The following is a 16,591-nucleotide window of genomic DNA, read 5'->3' as shown; positions in this document are numbered from 1 at the left end:
CTCTTTTACAAGATGACTGGAGGGAAAACTAATTATCACTTCATATCCATAAAGATGGTTTAGAAAATGAAAAGAAGGAAACTGAAAGCTTTCGCCTTAGGGCTCGGCCTCAGTTCAAGCCCCGCTTTAATGTGGCGTTCCAGCGCTCTGCCACATTGTGCTGGTTGTAAAGTAGGTAAATGAAAACAGAAGTACCAGCGTTAATTTAAGGTGCAGCGACACAGCCGGTGATCCCCTGTGAAGTGTAAATGAAAAGAAAAAAAAAAAAAACGGGGTGTTTTGTATATACACCAACGTTAACAGCCCTGTTGTTTGAAATAAACCCGTCAGCTCCTCGTTAGAATCCGGTACATGTGGAGGAGTACGTCGATCACAGTTTGTACAAGAACATTACTGTGTCATATAAAAAGCAATAATATAATAATATTACAATATTTTACGGTCTTAAGAGTGCAGAACACAGAATCGTCCTACAGTTTGTACAAGAACATTACTGTGTCGTATAAAAAGCAATTTAATAATATTACAATATTTTACAGTCTTAAGAGTGCAGAACATAGAATCGTCCTTTTTTTTTTCTTCTTTTTTTTCTCTATAGGCTGCCTTTAAAATGTATATTTAGACCACATGTGGATTCATTCCAACAGCACAGAGATGAGTTGTAAAGTTGCACACCGACTGCAAATTAACATGCCAATTGGAAACAGACAAAAGCCCCGCGGCCCCTTGACTAAAGCATTGCCACATATGAAACAGAACAGGGGAGGCAGGAGAATGGAAAAGTAGCCATGAGAGGGCGCTGGTGCTGTTTTTATTTCATTACATTAACAACAGCTTTAATTATTATTGTCTTTGTCATCAGCTTGGTCCCATTAACCTCAGAGCAAATACTAAACATTAATTATAACATCATACCTTATATAAGAATTGATTAACATTAACTTCCGTGTCACACAATCATCTCTGAATCACCATTTTTGTCCAACATTATTATTTTGGGCCTAATCGGGCAGTTCCGTGGTCTGGATTTGGACCTCAGACCACGAGTTGATAACCACCGATGTTGTTTAAAAAACAAAACAAAACCGTAAACCACATATAAAATAATTTGCATTGAAAATAAGTCGACGATGGGTCACTAGACATTTAGGCGACCCCACATGGGGTCCCGACCCCAAGATTGAAAAACCTTGATGTGCAATTTTTTTTTTTTTATTGCTGTCATTGTTCTGATCATTTGTCATTTCATCACATCTTAATCATTATTATAACATCGCCACCTGGTAACTTTTGCCTTTTGAACTCCGAAACGTTTCCTTTCTCTTCTTATGTTGTTTTTTTTTTTTTTTTTTTTTTCTCTCTCCCCTCCTTGTTGATTCACAGCATCGCCGATCCAATTTGAAACAAACAAAAAAAGAGAGAGAGACCCATAACATGTAAGCTACTCACTGTACATGCCGGCACAGCAAGCTAACACCATAGCATGCTTTCTTTTCATGCTCTCCGTCTGGTGCGGTAACAAGCGCCCCGCTGTGAACTGCTGTTCTGTAGCGGAGCTGTGTTGTTTTAAGTACACGGGATGTAATAGGGATTGGTTGTTATTATTTTAACGTCTGGATGGCAGAATGTTTATCATGACTTCAGGCTGAACTTATGTCACTGCTCCCACTTCTGACCAGAACCAATGAGACCTTCAAGAGTCCTCATTGAGAAAACATCTTCTTGTTCAGGAGATTTTTTTTTTTCTTCTTTTGCCGCCTTTTGTTTCCTGACATTATTTAACCACTAGGGGGCTAATCTTCCTGTCTGTTCACGTTGTCTGCTGCGTGCTGTTTCCTCTGTGCCACACTTCACTGGACTTATAACTATATTGCTTTGAGTCATTACATGGTGGTCTCTGCTCATTACACTCAGCGAGAACTTCAAACCAAAAGGCTGCTTTTACACAGAAATGGTTTTCTCCTCCTGCTCTCAGGCCGCCTTGGCGCGTTTTTTTTTTTTACTAGTATTACTATATATGAAGAGGTCAGAAATGTGATCAATTGGCCCAAAGGATATTTGACAGACCGTTAACGCAGCATCTGGATTGTTAAAACGCGCCACGAACTCTCACCACGAACATCTGCAGACTCGGCAAATGCAACTTGCCGAGTCCGTTTCCTTCACGGGGCAGAGTTCGTTTTATCCGCCAAGGCTCGATCGCGTCTTTCAACTAACAAGGTGAATGACATGAACCTGGAGCTGGGCCAGCTGAGTCAGTTGTGAGCGGCGCTCGTTGGACAGCGTTGCTTTATTACGTGTCACGACGCAGGAATGAGGTGTGAGAGCCACGGAGATAGCCTGCCTTGATTCACGTGTTTCCTCCCTTTCTTTCCTGTCACTCTCCTCCGCCGCATGCATCATTCTGCGATTGTGTCACTCCATCCGTCTTCCTGCAGTCCATCACCTGGCAGCTCGTTCGGAGTCCAACCCCCCCCTAATGTGTTTCTTCCTCTCCCTCAGAGGCAAATGCGAGGTGCAGCTGGTGCGATCGTCCGCCTGCTGGTGTGGCCCGTCACTCAGCTCCTCTCCTCCGGTCATTCAGGTCACTCAGCTCTACCAGTAGGGGGCTGGGAGTCTCGCCAGAAGGCTGTTGGATGACGGCGCCTCCTCTTGGCCTCGTTTAAACATCGAAACTCTTTAAAATTGTAACTCACTGCACGACCTTGCTCCGGGGAACGGACGTCACTTCTAACTCATGGTAAAGGATGCAGAAGGAAGCATTTCTATGACTTACTCTACGAATATATCTCATATATTAACAACTGGACTTAAAAGTTACTATTGCTATAACGTGCAGGGATTTCCAGGTAGTCACTTTTGGACTTTTTTTTTTTCTTTTGAGAAGCAATATAAAAACCGAAGATTCAATACGATTTATGAACTATCTCAACAGTGACAATCTAAAGAGAACACCAGTCTATAATGCAGACAGGCGTTACAGAGCCGCCGCCCTCCTCTCTAACCCGACACACGACTCACCGGCACGTCCACAGAAGTGAGAAACATCTGCATAAATAAACGTCTCAGGAGATCTGCGCCGCCAAACCCGGATGGTTTGGTTGAAGATTAACAATCGCAGCACCGTCAGGCGGCGTGACTGACATGACTCCCCTCGCTCTCTGGTGTTTACAGTGTCAAAGTCAATTTACACCTTTAACATTCCCCCCCCCCCAGTTGGTTTTTCACAATGCGTCCACCGAGAGGCGTAAAATGCGGCCTGTGGATATAAAGCTTTAAATTAACACTTTTTTTTTTTGCTAATGCACTTTCACCTACGCGTTTCTTCACCTCTGATGGCTTTATTCTTGAAACCTTGGATTTAAGCCGTCGCCACATTAACGCGACTGTTTTAAGGATTTTTTTTAATATAGAAACTTGATATAGACTGGTAAAAAAAAAAACCAAATTGCTGAGATGCCACTATTGCCTACATTTGTTTTCGACAGTGAAGATGTTTTGGAAGGCAATAAGACCACTCCCGTGATTAGCTTACTTAGCTTACTCACTGTAAGTCATTCATCTCTTTTTTTTGTTTGTTTTTTTGTTTGTTTTTTGCTCGTTGCATTGTCAGGATGATTTAATGTAAATATGTACAGATGCAGGTTTGAAGAAACGTCCGTAGACTTCCTGAAAATGAGAACTAATAGCTCTAAACTGTAATTTTGAGTGAAATGTCTGAAGCTAACACTAAGCTAAATCCGACTTCTTCACAACTGATTTCATGCCTCCTCGTAAACATCTGGGGAACCGGGGGATGCTAACTTGCTAACTCTGGTTGATTCTTCTCTTCACGTCAGCCATTTTTACTAGCAGACTGACGTGGACTGCAGGCAGGCCAGTATATAACGACGCACTTTCGAAATTGTGCAGAATTGCGCCGTACCGCTGTTTTACTGGGAAATCCGTGGAGTTCCTGGGAACGTTAATGTCCTGAAATTTCAAATCCACGACTGCATCGCGGAAATGGAGGCTGAAGGCAAATGTAAAATTGCCACATCTTGTCCATTCCTACAGAAACTTCCCAAGCCTTTCAGAGGGGACGGAAAGAATTTTGAATTTTGAATTAAGCTGATGCTAAATCCTCATTAAATCTGCGTCTTCCTCCACCGCCATTTATAGGTATCTATCTCATAAGATTTCTTCCTTTAACACAGTACGGGTTGAAGAAGTTGAATTGTACCTAAGCTGCTCAAACTCTTGGAATGAGATTTTTTTTATTTCCAGTAGAGATTCCTTTAAAAGTAATAGAGGCAGTGGCAGAAGTAGATTCAGATTCTGAAAAAAAAAACCTTATGCCATATCTGTAAATTTTCCTACTGTTCAGCTAAAATGTCTCTTTTTGGAACCCTGGAAATCTTTTTTATTTGTCTTTGTTCTTTTTTATTTTTACATTTCGTTGTCAACCTCACCTCTATACCTCTGTGAAGGGGGCGGTGGCTGACGCTGCCATATATCACTCTAGTGGTGCTAATGTACCCTGGGAGGGGCAGAGAGTTAACCTGTGAGCAAAAAACTCTTCTGCGAGAAGTTGAACCACGATCGGATACATGCAATATACACACCTCTACAAGCCATATTCTTGGACCTAAAAAAAAAAAAAAAAGTAAGGTCCTCATACGCGTGTGCCAGCTAATACATATATAAATATATATATACATGTCTGTATATATGTATGTGTGTATATATGTATGTATATATGTATATATTGCCACTCACTGTCTTCGATATTTACCCTAGTGGAGGTGACGTAATGCACTTTAAGGATGAACGACGACTTACATTGGATTTGGATTTTATCCCTTCATCGTACGAGATGGAAACGTGCCTTCGCGCTCTCTGAATTATTCTTCATTTTCGCCCGCGTTCAAATTCGATTCATGTCGACAAATTTTTATTTTTTTTTTTCTGTTATTTTTCTGTGAGTTTCCTGTGTACTTATTAAGTGCCTTGAATATATTTCACTTGATGTTCTTCGTTCGCTGTGTCTTTTGAACTGTTGTGCAAGTGTGTTGTTCTGATGGAAATTGTGCTGGGTTACGGTGTATGTCACTGCTTCAGCTAGACTGAATGTTATGGATTTTACTCAAAGGAAATGATGGATAAGTGTACTGTGTACTGTTGCACTAAAAAAAAAAAAAAAAAAGATTTATACACTATTTCTTTGGTATCACTGTGGTCCTGGTTTTCAAAATCACTAAAAATCTAGTATGGCATGGACACGAAGAAGGTTCTCACTTGTACCTTGACCTATGTATGTATATATATATATATGTATATATATGTATATATATATATAATAACCTCACGTGGATTTAGACCTTAGGCACATGTGTGTCTCGTTATTTCACCTTCAAACTATGCTTTTATGTTGTCAGGTGGCATCAGTGCTCTGGGCTTCAGCTGAAATAAACTGACGTGTTTCACACATGATGAAGGCGGACTGCTGTCGTGGAATGACTACTCCAATTTTTTTTTTCCCTTTCAAATCCTATACTAGGACCAAATTCTCCCACCGATACTGCTTTAAAGATAAGACCACATATAGAGACTAACAACCGTTCCTGCTCACTTTCACACATGTGCTCAATTTAGAGTGTTGAAACCACCTAAATCTCCTGATGTGCCGTTTCGACTGTGGGAGGAACATGACGACTCCATACAGAGAGAAGCAAAATAATTCTTCTTGCTGTCGAGGCTAATGTACCGACCTTTTTGGTGAATTACTGCAACTACGGGTATTTTAAAAAAATATATAATTGTGTCAAAGCGACGGTAAATGACCTGGTTCAAGGTAAATTAGAGAGGATTCGTCCTCGTGGACCTCAGAAAAGTGACCATGTTTTTGGTCAGATGGTCATTTTGATCATGAGGATCATGGTGCTTTTTCACCACCCCTCATTGTAGGATAAAGATTTAAATAACTGTTTATTTTTTTTTTTTTTTTTTTTTTGTATTTTAAACAATATCATTAAAATAAAACTGGGGTAAAAGTGAATATACTTTAAAGGGCACAATTCCCCACACCTTTTAATTAACAAAAAAAGCTGTCTATAAAGGCAAGCTTAAACAGGAACAAAAATAACACACTCTAATATTTATATATTGCCATATTTTGTGTATTATATATATATATATAAAATATCAACCTATTATTTATTAATTTTTTTACAAAGCAAATGTTCATATACAAGTCTTTCATGTGTGGAAAAAATGTGTGGAAAAAAAAAACATTTTTATCTCGCGCACCCCCTAGTGGCAGCTTGTGCAGCCAACACGTTTTGGGAACAGTTGGTGCGCCAGTGTCTCTGTTCCTTAATTCTTGCTGTTTCTTGGACTTGAAAGCCTTTTTTCTTTTTCCTCCGACAGTAAAGTTTTTTTTTTTTTTTTGTTCTTCAGCTTTCCAGATCCCAATCACCGTAATCCCCGCTTCTAAACCGAGGATTTCTTTATATGATCAAAACGTCTTTTCTTGTTCTGACGGACACGTTTCCAGTCACGCTTCTGCCATGAGCTGTTCATAGCACCGGCCCATTATTTTTCCGTCTGGTGCAGAAATACCTCAGATGCCTCCATGACTCGCCAGAATTAGAAAAAGTCAACTAATTTTGAATGCTCTCCCACTATGACCCCCACAGTGGCTTTAAAATTTTACTTGACTTTAAAAAACTTAAGTGCCCCTATTAAATCACCAGGGTCTTCCTGACCCATCTTAAGTGATTGACCCCCCGAACCCAACCCTCCGCCCCCTTGTTTTCTTCTGATCTCCGCTGAATGATGTCCGAGCGCTGCGGCTTGAATGGAAACAGATGGGCTTTGTGGAAGTGATGGGTGGCTGGTGGAGCCGGTGGACGTAAAAAGTCCTGTCCATTATCCCTGTCATTGTGGGCTCTCAACTGAAGGGCTCGTCGTCTGCACAGGGAGGAAGTCGAGGGTGATGGCTGTGTCTGGCAGGTTGTTGTTTTGTTTTTTGTTTTTGTTTTTTCTCGTCTCTTACTCCCCCCCCGATCTGAGTTAAAGTCCAAAATACACAGGATTCTAAAGGGACATTTTAACCCAGATGTCAGTGGAATTTTAACATCTTTTTCTGTTGAGGACAAAAGGCAAATATTATTCAAAGGATCTGCCGAGCAGCAGCTCGTCCTCCGGGCCCCGAGGCCCAGGCCTCCGTCAAATTAAAACACCAGAGAGAATCCACAAAATCCACATGGAGTTAGTTGTTCTAGAAACTGCACTAATTCTCCTTTCGGAGTTTTTATTTCCAATTAAGGAACCTATTTGTCCACGCCGACAGGAAGTCACTTCTAATTTAATTATTTATTTTACTTTATTGAGACGAGAGTGATTTAGTTTAGATTGCAGTGGACTGATTTTTTTGTTTTATCGCAGGTTTTTGCCGTTATCAGTTTTTAGTCTAAATCCTTAAAAAAAATTCTATCTATCTATCTATCTATCTATCTATCTATCTATCTATCTATCTATCTATCTATCCATCCATCCATCCATCCATCCATCCATCTATCTATCTATCTATCTATCCATCCATCCATCCATCCATCCATCCATCCATCCATCCATCCATCCATCCATCTATCTATCAATCACTGGATGCAGTGATGTTAAAGCTGTCTGAGCAGATAGTCTGTTTAACAAGTGTTCTTGTTCTTTTTTCACCCTGTAACAGACTGTGCAGACACTAGTGTTTACCCCCGTACTTCTTCCTGATGCAAACCTGACCCATTTTGATCAGATTAATAGTGGTGTTTGCCTATTACATCTCGCCCTGGAATGCTGCGTCGAAGAGTGCACGGCCCGCGGGTGGCGCAATCTGCAGTTAATCAACCAAACTGCACCCTGCGCGGATGTATTCATCCATCCATCCATTTTCTGACACTTGTCCGAGGCCCGAGCCGGAAAACTTCCCTCTCCCTGTCTCTTTCGACCAAATCCATTACGCTCAGGGTCTTGCCCCGGGTTTCCACCTGGTGGGACATGACCGAAGGACCTCCTCGGCTGTCATCCTGGAGGTAGCCTGACTGGTTCTTGTCCTCTGTGTTGCTGCAGGACGTTTGTTGTCAAAAGCTCAAGATGTGTTTACCTTATGGCTAAACAGTCTGAAATGATGTAGTCAGCATCCGTAGGTCTCTCAGCGGGAGCTTCCCAAAAAAAAAACCAAAGCATCCGTAGGTCTCTCAGCGGGAGCTTTCAAAAAAAAAACCAAAACATTTAGGACGCTCCGAAGGGAGAAACTCAAGAGTCTCAGTGCTCTTGTTTCCGTTAAGGATAAATGTTCTTTGGAGTAGATGTTGTAGAACGCATCTACTGCGAAGTGATATTTGTCTTTTTTATTGTCCTCAGGTCTGTCTTTGGGTGCGGCCTGGGAGCCTTAAAAGACAAAAATACACATGACGCTTTTATCCAAAGAGACAAGCACGGTGATATATTTTCATTCCACATGCTTTAGGAGGAAGTAAAACATGTTTGCCTCATTGATTGTAAGGAATGTTTGCTGGCTACTGACCTTATATTGACTTCAAAGAGGAGATAGGCGCTGATGTGCAGTGTTTCTGTGCATTATTGTATCCTGATTTTTTAAGATTCGTACACAAAGCTGTTTCAGTTGTATTTTGCTAGCGGGCTCAGAAAGCAATGAAAAGGGAAGCTAAGAAAAGGGAAGCTAAGAAAAGAACTTTTTTTTTTTCATCTATGTACAACACAAACTGCCGTAATTGTCGGATTCTCATGTTTCCAATGGTACCTGAACGCACCTCGTGACATCTGCAACTGTAAACCTGGCAGTTTGTGCCTGTTATCATGCTGCTTTGCTCCTCAAGCTAGCGTAGCACTACCGTAGCGCTAGCTAGCGCAAAATAGACAGATTTTTTGACAAGACCTACACCGAAGGAGCAGACCAGGAGTTTATTATTAATTAGTTAATTATTTGTTTATGCTGAACAAATATAATACTTATTGAATAGTGAATAAAAGTAAAAAGTAAATAGAGTCAACCAGAATACTACTACTACTACTACTACTACTCTCTCCAGTTTAATTTGTTGATGCTGTCCTTCTCCGTTAGTTGAGGGAAATCTTTGTTCTTTGATGCATTCGCGTGCGCTTCAACAGACGACTCCCTTTACAACCCCCTTAAAAAATACGGAGGACGACACTCAGCGCTCCGAACCTGCTCTTCAAAGACTTGCGGCGGATTTGGCACATGATCATAAAAGTCAACCGATCTCATAGCCCCGCACCTTGAGTGTAGCCAGTGGAGGTGTGCAGTGTGCACATAGTGCACAAAACATGCAGCCTCCTGGGCTCCTCAAACAATAAAAGAGCAGGTTGAGGGCTCGCCGCTTTGATGGCTTTAAGATAAGGCTGCTGGAATTACATCAGCCTAGTAAGGGATAGCCTTTTATTGGACCTAGCGGAATCCATAACAGATGCACAGTGAAGGCCCCGCAGAAGCTAAAGTGAGAAGATGAGTCCTCTTGTATGAACAGAACATCATGTCAACTTTATGTTCTCAAAAGTCAGATCCTACAGAGGGTTTCAAACGGCATGATAGGACGTAAGCAGGTAATGGAGCCGATAGTTTTCCTAAAAATAAGTCGCCGATTAGATGTCAATCAGCTGGTAATATTTATGTATTTATCTGTACAAATCACTTTATGAGTTGCTGGCCCCGGTATTCGGCATACAATCCACTGATTATCAAAACAGATGATTAAAATGAGCTACAATGCTGCCATCTAGTGACGTTCGCTTTCATATGCAGTCGTTTTTCCCCCAAAAACTATTTTTAAGGCACACATCATTTGGCGAGGGAAAACTGATAACGATTCTTACAGATATTATATGACCATGCTAGTATCCAGTCACCCGATGCAAACAAGTACAAGTATATTAGAAAATATTCATATTTAATGTAATATAATTTGACAAATCACGACTAACGTGAAGCGTTTGAGCATTTTCTTTTCATTTTCGAAATTTACAAAACGGGCCGGTTTGAACCCCCTAGCAGGTCGTTTTTTTGCCCACAGGCCGTATGTTTGATACCCCTGCTGTAGAAACTCCCATCCACTCATATTGTAAGTGCAATTATAACAACCCCACATGCAGATTTAAGGATCAAGGAAATTGACATGTAGCCAAAACTTCAAATTTCATTCCTGGGTTTTAGTGCCAGCCCCACTAACCAATGGGAGCTCACTACCCCCATGCTCATTAGTGCCAAATAAATGCTCCAAATTTTGATTGACATCATACTCACGATTTTCAGTTACGTTAGCACATTCATTGAGCGTGGCCACTTATTAGCAAATCGTGCTCATGATGTTATGTAACAGTATAAATCTTATTTATTGTTACTATAAGTAACAATAAATCCACGTTTTTTTCCCTGCGATTACGTGTAAGTATATTGGTAAAAAATTATATTTAATGAAATATTTGACTCACTGTATTTTTTTTCTACTTTCAACATTCATCTAGTGGGCCATATTGAACCACCTAGCGGACCGATTTTGGCCCACGGCCTGTATGTTTAACATCCCTTATATAACATGAGCACAAAAATAGAAGAACATTTCACATCCAGGCCTTCGTTCTCGGCCTTCGTAGTTTTATTTTGAAAGCTAACGATTTGTCTTGTGTTTCTGGAAGCATCGACTTTGAAACGTCCTTTACAATGTTTGGGATCAAAGACTGGCGCCGCCAAGAAAGTGAGATGTCTTGCCTTACACCAAGCGGGCACATATGTTGTGTGGTCCACGTTGCCCCAGCTAAAAACCCTCACGTTTCACAGAAAGGACGGTACGTCCTAGCAAATTTTTTTTTTTTTTGTTGTTTTTTTTTTTACCCTACACCTAGTGTTTTGGTTTCTGGTCAAAACAACATCTGAAGCAACACTTGTGGTGCAACTAATCGTCTGTGGTGAGGGAAAATCATGTGGGTCATGAATCTTGTTGAATTCATGAATTTTTTTTTACTTTAGTTCATCTTAGTGCATCCATCACAACCTAATGGACCACAGCTGCTTATCAGTAATTATTCAAATTATTTTATGTCTTAACTGTTATGTCTGACAGTAGAGAATGAATAGTAGAAACAAAATGTTTTTTTAATTTGAAAATTATTACTATTGGTTAAAAAATAGGGATTTCGCATAATATCGATCGATATTAGCATAGTTATGTAATATTGGTAAGATTGTTATCGTTTTCTTCTCTGATAATCAATATCCGATTTTTTCTTGAATTCGACAAAGGGTCCTTAGACGTTTGCAGTTTTTTGGGGGCAAACAACCGCATCGGCGTCGGTTGATATCGGAACCGGACGTTTGGACAAATTCGGCATATCAGATATCGGCAAAAAGTTAACATGGGACATTCCTAATAAAAATCGAATCCTAACTTCGAAACCCACACAAGAAAATATTCAAATTTCTGTATCATACCAAATTTAATCTGTGTGAAGAATTTTTTTTTAAATTGCGTTTAGGAGAAATGTCCTGTGTGAACATATGAGGCTTTTGGGAAAACATTTTCTTGTTCAGTTTCATTCAGTTTGTCCAGGCCCTCGATATACTTCGTGTTCCAAACAATACAGTCAAAATATCCTCTGCTATTTCATCCATGTGCTTCCCTTGCTCTCCTTTTCACAGGGGATACCCAGGGAGTAAAGTATGGGGCCCAGTCCAGAAGTAAATATTTTATTGACCTCTGTGCGGTTAGCTATATTTGTAGGAGCACTGTGTAAAATCAAAGGTGTAAGTCAGACTCTTCTGACGTCCTAGATCAGTGTTTCCCAAACGTTTTTAAAAGTCACAAACCTTTGCGACTCAAGTCAACAGACATTATTCGTAAACTCCTGGGAAACATAATGCGAGACGACCCCCCCAAAAAAAAAAAAATCTCTTGGGACCCATCTGAGGGTCGCGACCCAGTCTTTGGGAAACAACGTCCCAGATTATGATGTTACCACCGTGTTAGCATTGATGAGTGACATAGGGACTTATGTACAGTATGCAAGTTCCCACGAAAATCATGAGTTACTTCGGAATTCTGCGTCAGTCAGGGGAACCCTCGTACCCTCCAAAAAATGCCTTTGTTTCTCTCTGTCGCCACTCGTAGACTGGAGCGAGGCTACTTGTCCGGTTCAAGGAATCTTTGTACACCCGTTGACTTCTGTTTGTCCATCACCGTGCCAAGTCTCCTGGACTTAACGTCTTAATCTTCCACATCCACAACATCCTGTGAGCTAAAGTCAAGTGACACTTCATGCTCGTTAGGAGGGGAAGTCAGCGAGAACTAATCCAAACAGTAGACAGTAAGGAGGACATTTGGGTCAAAACTTAGCAGGAAGCAGTCCACAGGCCGTGAAGGCTGAGTTCCGCGATCAAAGGATAATAACCTCAGCACCTTTTTCTTTAAGATCCTGCCCTCCGGAAGGAGATATGCCTCCTAATCTAAAACAAACATGGACAAGAGGGAGTCCGGGAGCGAATCCATCGCCACTTCAGAAAAGAACAGGACATCTTGCTCTGTAGCTACGTTCTCACGTGTACTTACGTAACCGCAATTGCAGAAAATACAGCCCTGCGTTTCCATTTGCGGAGAAAAGTGTGTGTTAGTGACCACAGGGGGCAACATATCTCGTTACTGCTGAGAGATTTGCTGATGTTTCCTGGAACTATTTTGGCGAGCATACAGTAAATCTAGGGACCGTAAAAAAAAAAAAAAAGAAAAAACACGGACAAGAAAAGTTGCTCGCTAGCTGCTTTTTTTTGGTAACCCTCTCGCTACAAAATCATTCAAACCCTCGACACGCTGTTTGTCCTCTCAAGTACCAAACAGTGGTTGGAGGCCCCATATTTGGGACCTGTGACGACTAAATTGGAACTCGTCTCTGAGTTTGGCACCAAGCTCTTTTTGAAACGAGCAACCTTCTGAATTGGAACTAATGTTTAAGGACAAGGGTTTTAGTTAAAAATGATTATATTATACCTGAAAATAGAAAAAGAATCTGTCGAATTCTGCAGTAAAGTCAGCCATGTTCTATAGCAGTTCGGTTAGATCAATCCCTCCGATTAATCGCGACTAATTCAGCGCAACACATTTAAAAATGTACCGTGCTGTCACGATATCTCCATGAGATAGACGTGCAAAAAGTGAAAATATCTGATCCCAAATATCCTGGTAAGTAATGTTTACCGTAAGAAGTACGTCAGGTCAGACATTCAAGTGCCGTGGCCAAACCCTCAGTGTCACCGACCCGGGTTATAATACTTGTTATTCCAAGTATTCAAAGTAAACAAAGTCAGGAAGTAGATAGAAATATTCTCTCAGGTTTTGGGAGTAACCCAATACGTGAGGCGGTCTACGCCAAGCCACGGCTACATCTTCACTTCACCGCCGATATCAGTGGACATTTATTTTCCTGTTGACTTTTTGGGTTTGGATTTGTTATTTTTGGCCCCCGTGCGTAGAACTTGATGAGATTTTGTCATTAACCTAGACTCCGTTCTGCGCAAAAAAATGGGACGGCCTGAAAACGTGGAAGCCGTTATGTTGACTGACAACCAGGTGGTCCGGGAGGAGTCGGGTGTTTGGAGTCCACTTATACGCCAGAGGTCAAACGTGATAATCGGAGAGTCTGTTGCTTTTTCTCAAAGAAGCAAATAATTGTCCGGTGACGCGTGTGAACCCAAACTTTTCACACTGACCATAACGGTGTTTGCTCACTGTAGGTCTGTACTGTAGGTACCGCAGCCCAAGGGTTGGCTGTCTTCATACGTGGTTCAGGGATGGACGGGTTACCCCGTCCGAGATAGAATCTTTAACCCGGAAAGGGAAAAGCAGTAGCATGTGAATGACTACGTCAAGTTCCGAGTCACGGTTTACAGCAGTATTATTGTCAAGGGCACTGTAGAAAGGAAAGGTATTTACTGTATGAAGGTGTGATGTGGGGGGGAGGGGGGGACATCCTGTGTGCGCTTCCTGTGAGTTTCCTCCAGATTCCTTGCGGTTGTTTTAGAAATTGCAAACATGTGACTAAATGTCCCTGGAGGTGGAAATGAGGGTGTTGTTATTCCACCCTCGTGCCACCGTCCCTCCTCCGCTGTGCGACCAAGATCTCTGCGGCAACGCTGAGACCTCTCGGAGGACAACAATAATGGAAAACTGTTGTACAACCGGCCGTAATCAAGTCTAACTCTGGAACGGAAAACGCGAGGCAGAGGCAGAGGCAGAGGCAGACCAGCGCCGATAAATGAAGGGTCAACTTTGACAACCTGGTCCTGAATGAAGTCTGGGCAGACTCTGGTTTCAGGGACAGTCCTGCTGGTCATTGGGTTTAAACCTATAAGCCTCTGATCATAATCCAGATGTTGCTGAGGACGTCACGAGAGACTCAGAATGTCTTGGCTAACCTGGGCGTCATTTTCCGAAGGCGTTGACAACCTGATTTAGCCTGTTAGGTGTTGAAGATTTGGCAGACTCTGACTTCAGAGGTGTCAACTACTGGCAGGTGGTAAGGAACCAATTACAGCCAAACCAACAGGACACAAAAAACGCATTCAAAGTCCTTGTTGAGGTCCGGCGGCTAATGTGCACTTGATACAACAACTGGGTCAGGGGTCACCGACCTTTCTGAACCTGAGAGCTACTTCAAGGCCACTCAGTAATACAAAGAGCTGCTTGTTTGACACAGACGTCCCGAACAATGTAATAATAAAACGTTCCGGGTAATACAACAGTAGATAATAGTACTCTCTACCTCTGATTGGCTTACGCTATCTCCGACTTAGCCAATAGTCAATATCACTTCAACTGGGTAGTCGTGTCACTGTGCTGAGGGAAATTACTTCCATTATCTTTTATTAGCAAAAGCTACTACCAAAGTTGGAGCGTCGCATGGACGTTGTTTTTTTAATGTGTAGTTCCTCCTCCGTCTACAAGATGGCGCCATAGAACATCTTGGCGACCTGATGTTGACGTTATTGCCAGATAAGTGGAAGTGAAAAATTCAAAAGTCATCATGTGTGTTTTTTTTTTTTTGTGTGTGCATAGACCATGTGTCAAACATAAGGCCCGCGGGCCAAATGTGGCCCAACAAGTTGTTCTGCGTGGGTCGCAAGAATTAAAAAAAAATGTAAGTCTATGCTGCATCCTTTCATCCTTTCCGTACACACTTGATACTTCCCTCCCTCACTGTGTCTTTTGCTCGGCCATTGTGTTGTCAAGTAGTTCCTGTCGTCACCGCCGTGTTCTGCTGTTTATCATCGGGAGAAAACGCCAGGTCTGTTTCCCGTTGCCCTTCTGTTCTTTTTACTCCCTGTTGTCCCCCTGTTTTGCTTGGATGTTTTGAGTTCTGAACTTTGTTTTTTTTTTTTTTTTTTTTGACGTCTCCTTAGTGCCGCGGTGGTCCTAGAAATAAACATACTCCAAATAAGGCCGCTGTTTATCAACCTTCGGTGTTGAAAACGTCTCACGTCTCACTGTGATGCGTGCGATCGTGTTGGGAAACAAAAGAGGAATGTTATTTAGCAACGTCTTTTTTATTGATCTTTTTATTAACGTGACATCTGGTTCGGTCAGACCAATTACGGTGGAACCTTCGGGGCAACATTTGTCCACTCGGCCAAAGTTGAACCTTGGTACAGCTGCGACGCAGGCCGGAGTTTCTCCGCCACCACCATCTCTGTGGGCTGGGTTCAACTTACGAACATCGGCATCTGCGCTGTCTGCTGTTGATAATGAGTTCATTAAAACGTTCGTCTGGAATCAGGTTAATTTGTAGCCGGTTCGATACAGAACCACATGTTCTCCGACTATGTCAGGAAATGTGTGGGAGAGCGGACAAATGTGTGGTTGTATCCTGTTAGTAGTTAGACTTTAGCTTGTGACCATTACCGTTTTTTGGTGTGAGTACTTACTGACACACTAACATATATATATATATATATATATATGTTAGTGTGTCAGTAAGTACTCACACCAAAAAACGGTAATGGTCACAAGCTAAAGTCTAACTACTAACAGGATACAACCACACATTTGTCCGCTCTCCCACACATTTCCTGACATAGTCGGAGAACATGTGGTTCTGTATCGAACCGGCTACAAATTAACCTGATTCCAGACGAACGTTTTAATGAACTCATTATCAACAGCAGACAGCGCAGATGCCGATGTTCGTAAGTTGAACCCAGCCCACAGAGATGGTGGTGGCGGAGAAACTCCGGCCTGCGTCGCAGCTGTACCAAGGTTCAACTTTGGCCGAGTGGACAAATGTTGCCCCGAAGGTTCCACCGTAATTGGTCTGACCGAACCAGATGTCACGTTAATAAAAAGATCAATAAAAAAGACGTTGCTAAATAACATTCCTCTTTTGTTTCCCAACACGATCGCACGCATCACAGTGAGACGTGAGACGTTTTCAACACCGAAGGTTGATAAACAGCGGCCTTATTTGGAGTATGTTTATTTCTAGGACCACCGCGGCACTAAGGAGACGTCAAAAAAAAAAAAAAAAAAAAAAAAAAAAC

At 41.8% G+C, this 16,591-nt stretch overlaps 2 protein-coding genes across 5 annotated transcripts in view; both read left to right on the top strand.

The window, feature by feature from the left end:
• The window catches only part of snx16 (sorting nexin 16), a 13,750-nt gene extending 7,762 nt beyond the window's left edge, over nucleotides 1-5,988 (top strand). Inside the window, exons 8-9 of one of the 3 annotated variants that reach the window (XM_025054744.1) lie at nucleotides 1,384-1,436; nucleotides 2,503-5,290. In XM_025054744.1, the coding sequence (XP_024910512.1) occupies nucleotides 1,384-1,402 (19 nt within the window). In that variant the 3' untranslated portion in view covers nucleotides 1,403-1,436; nucleotides 2,503-5,290. Of the gene's footprint in view, nucleotides 1-1,383; nucleotides 1,437-2,502; nucleotides 5,291-5,417 lie in introns of those variants that run through there. The other 2 variants (XM_008307693.3, XM_008307691.3) reach the window with 2 other exon arrangements.
• The window catches only part of mkxa (mohawk homeobox a), a 1,121,182-nt gene that overhangs the window by 1,009,500 nt on the left and 95,091 nt on the right, over nucleotides 1-16,591 (top strand). The window lies entirely within an intron of this gene.

Source organism: Cynoglossus semilaevis, chromosome 3 (genome assembly GCF_000523025.1).
Source record: "Cynoglossus semilaevis isolate Cse_v1.0 chromosome 3, Cse_v1.0, whole genome shotgun sequence".
Lineage (NCBI taxonomy): Eukaryota > Metazoa > Chordata > Actinopteri > Pleuronectiformes > Cynoglossidae > Cynoglossus > Cynoglossus semilaevis.
This window is presented reverse-complemented; position numbering and strand designations above follow the sequence as displayed.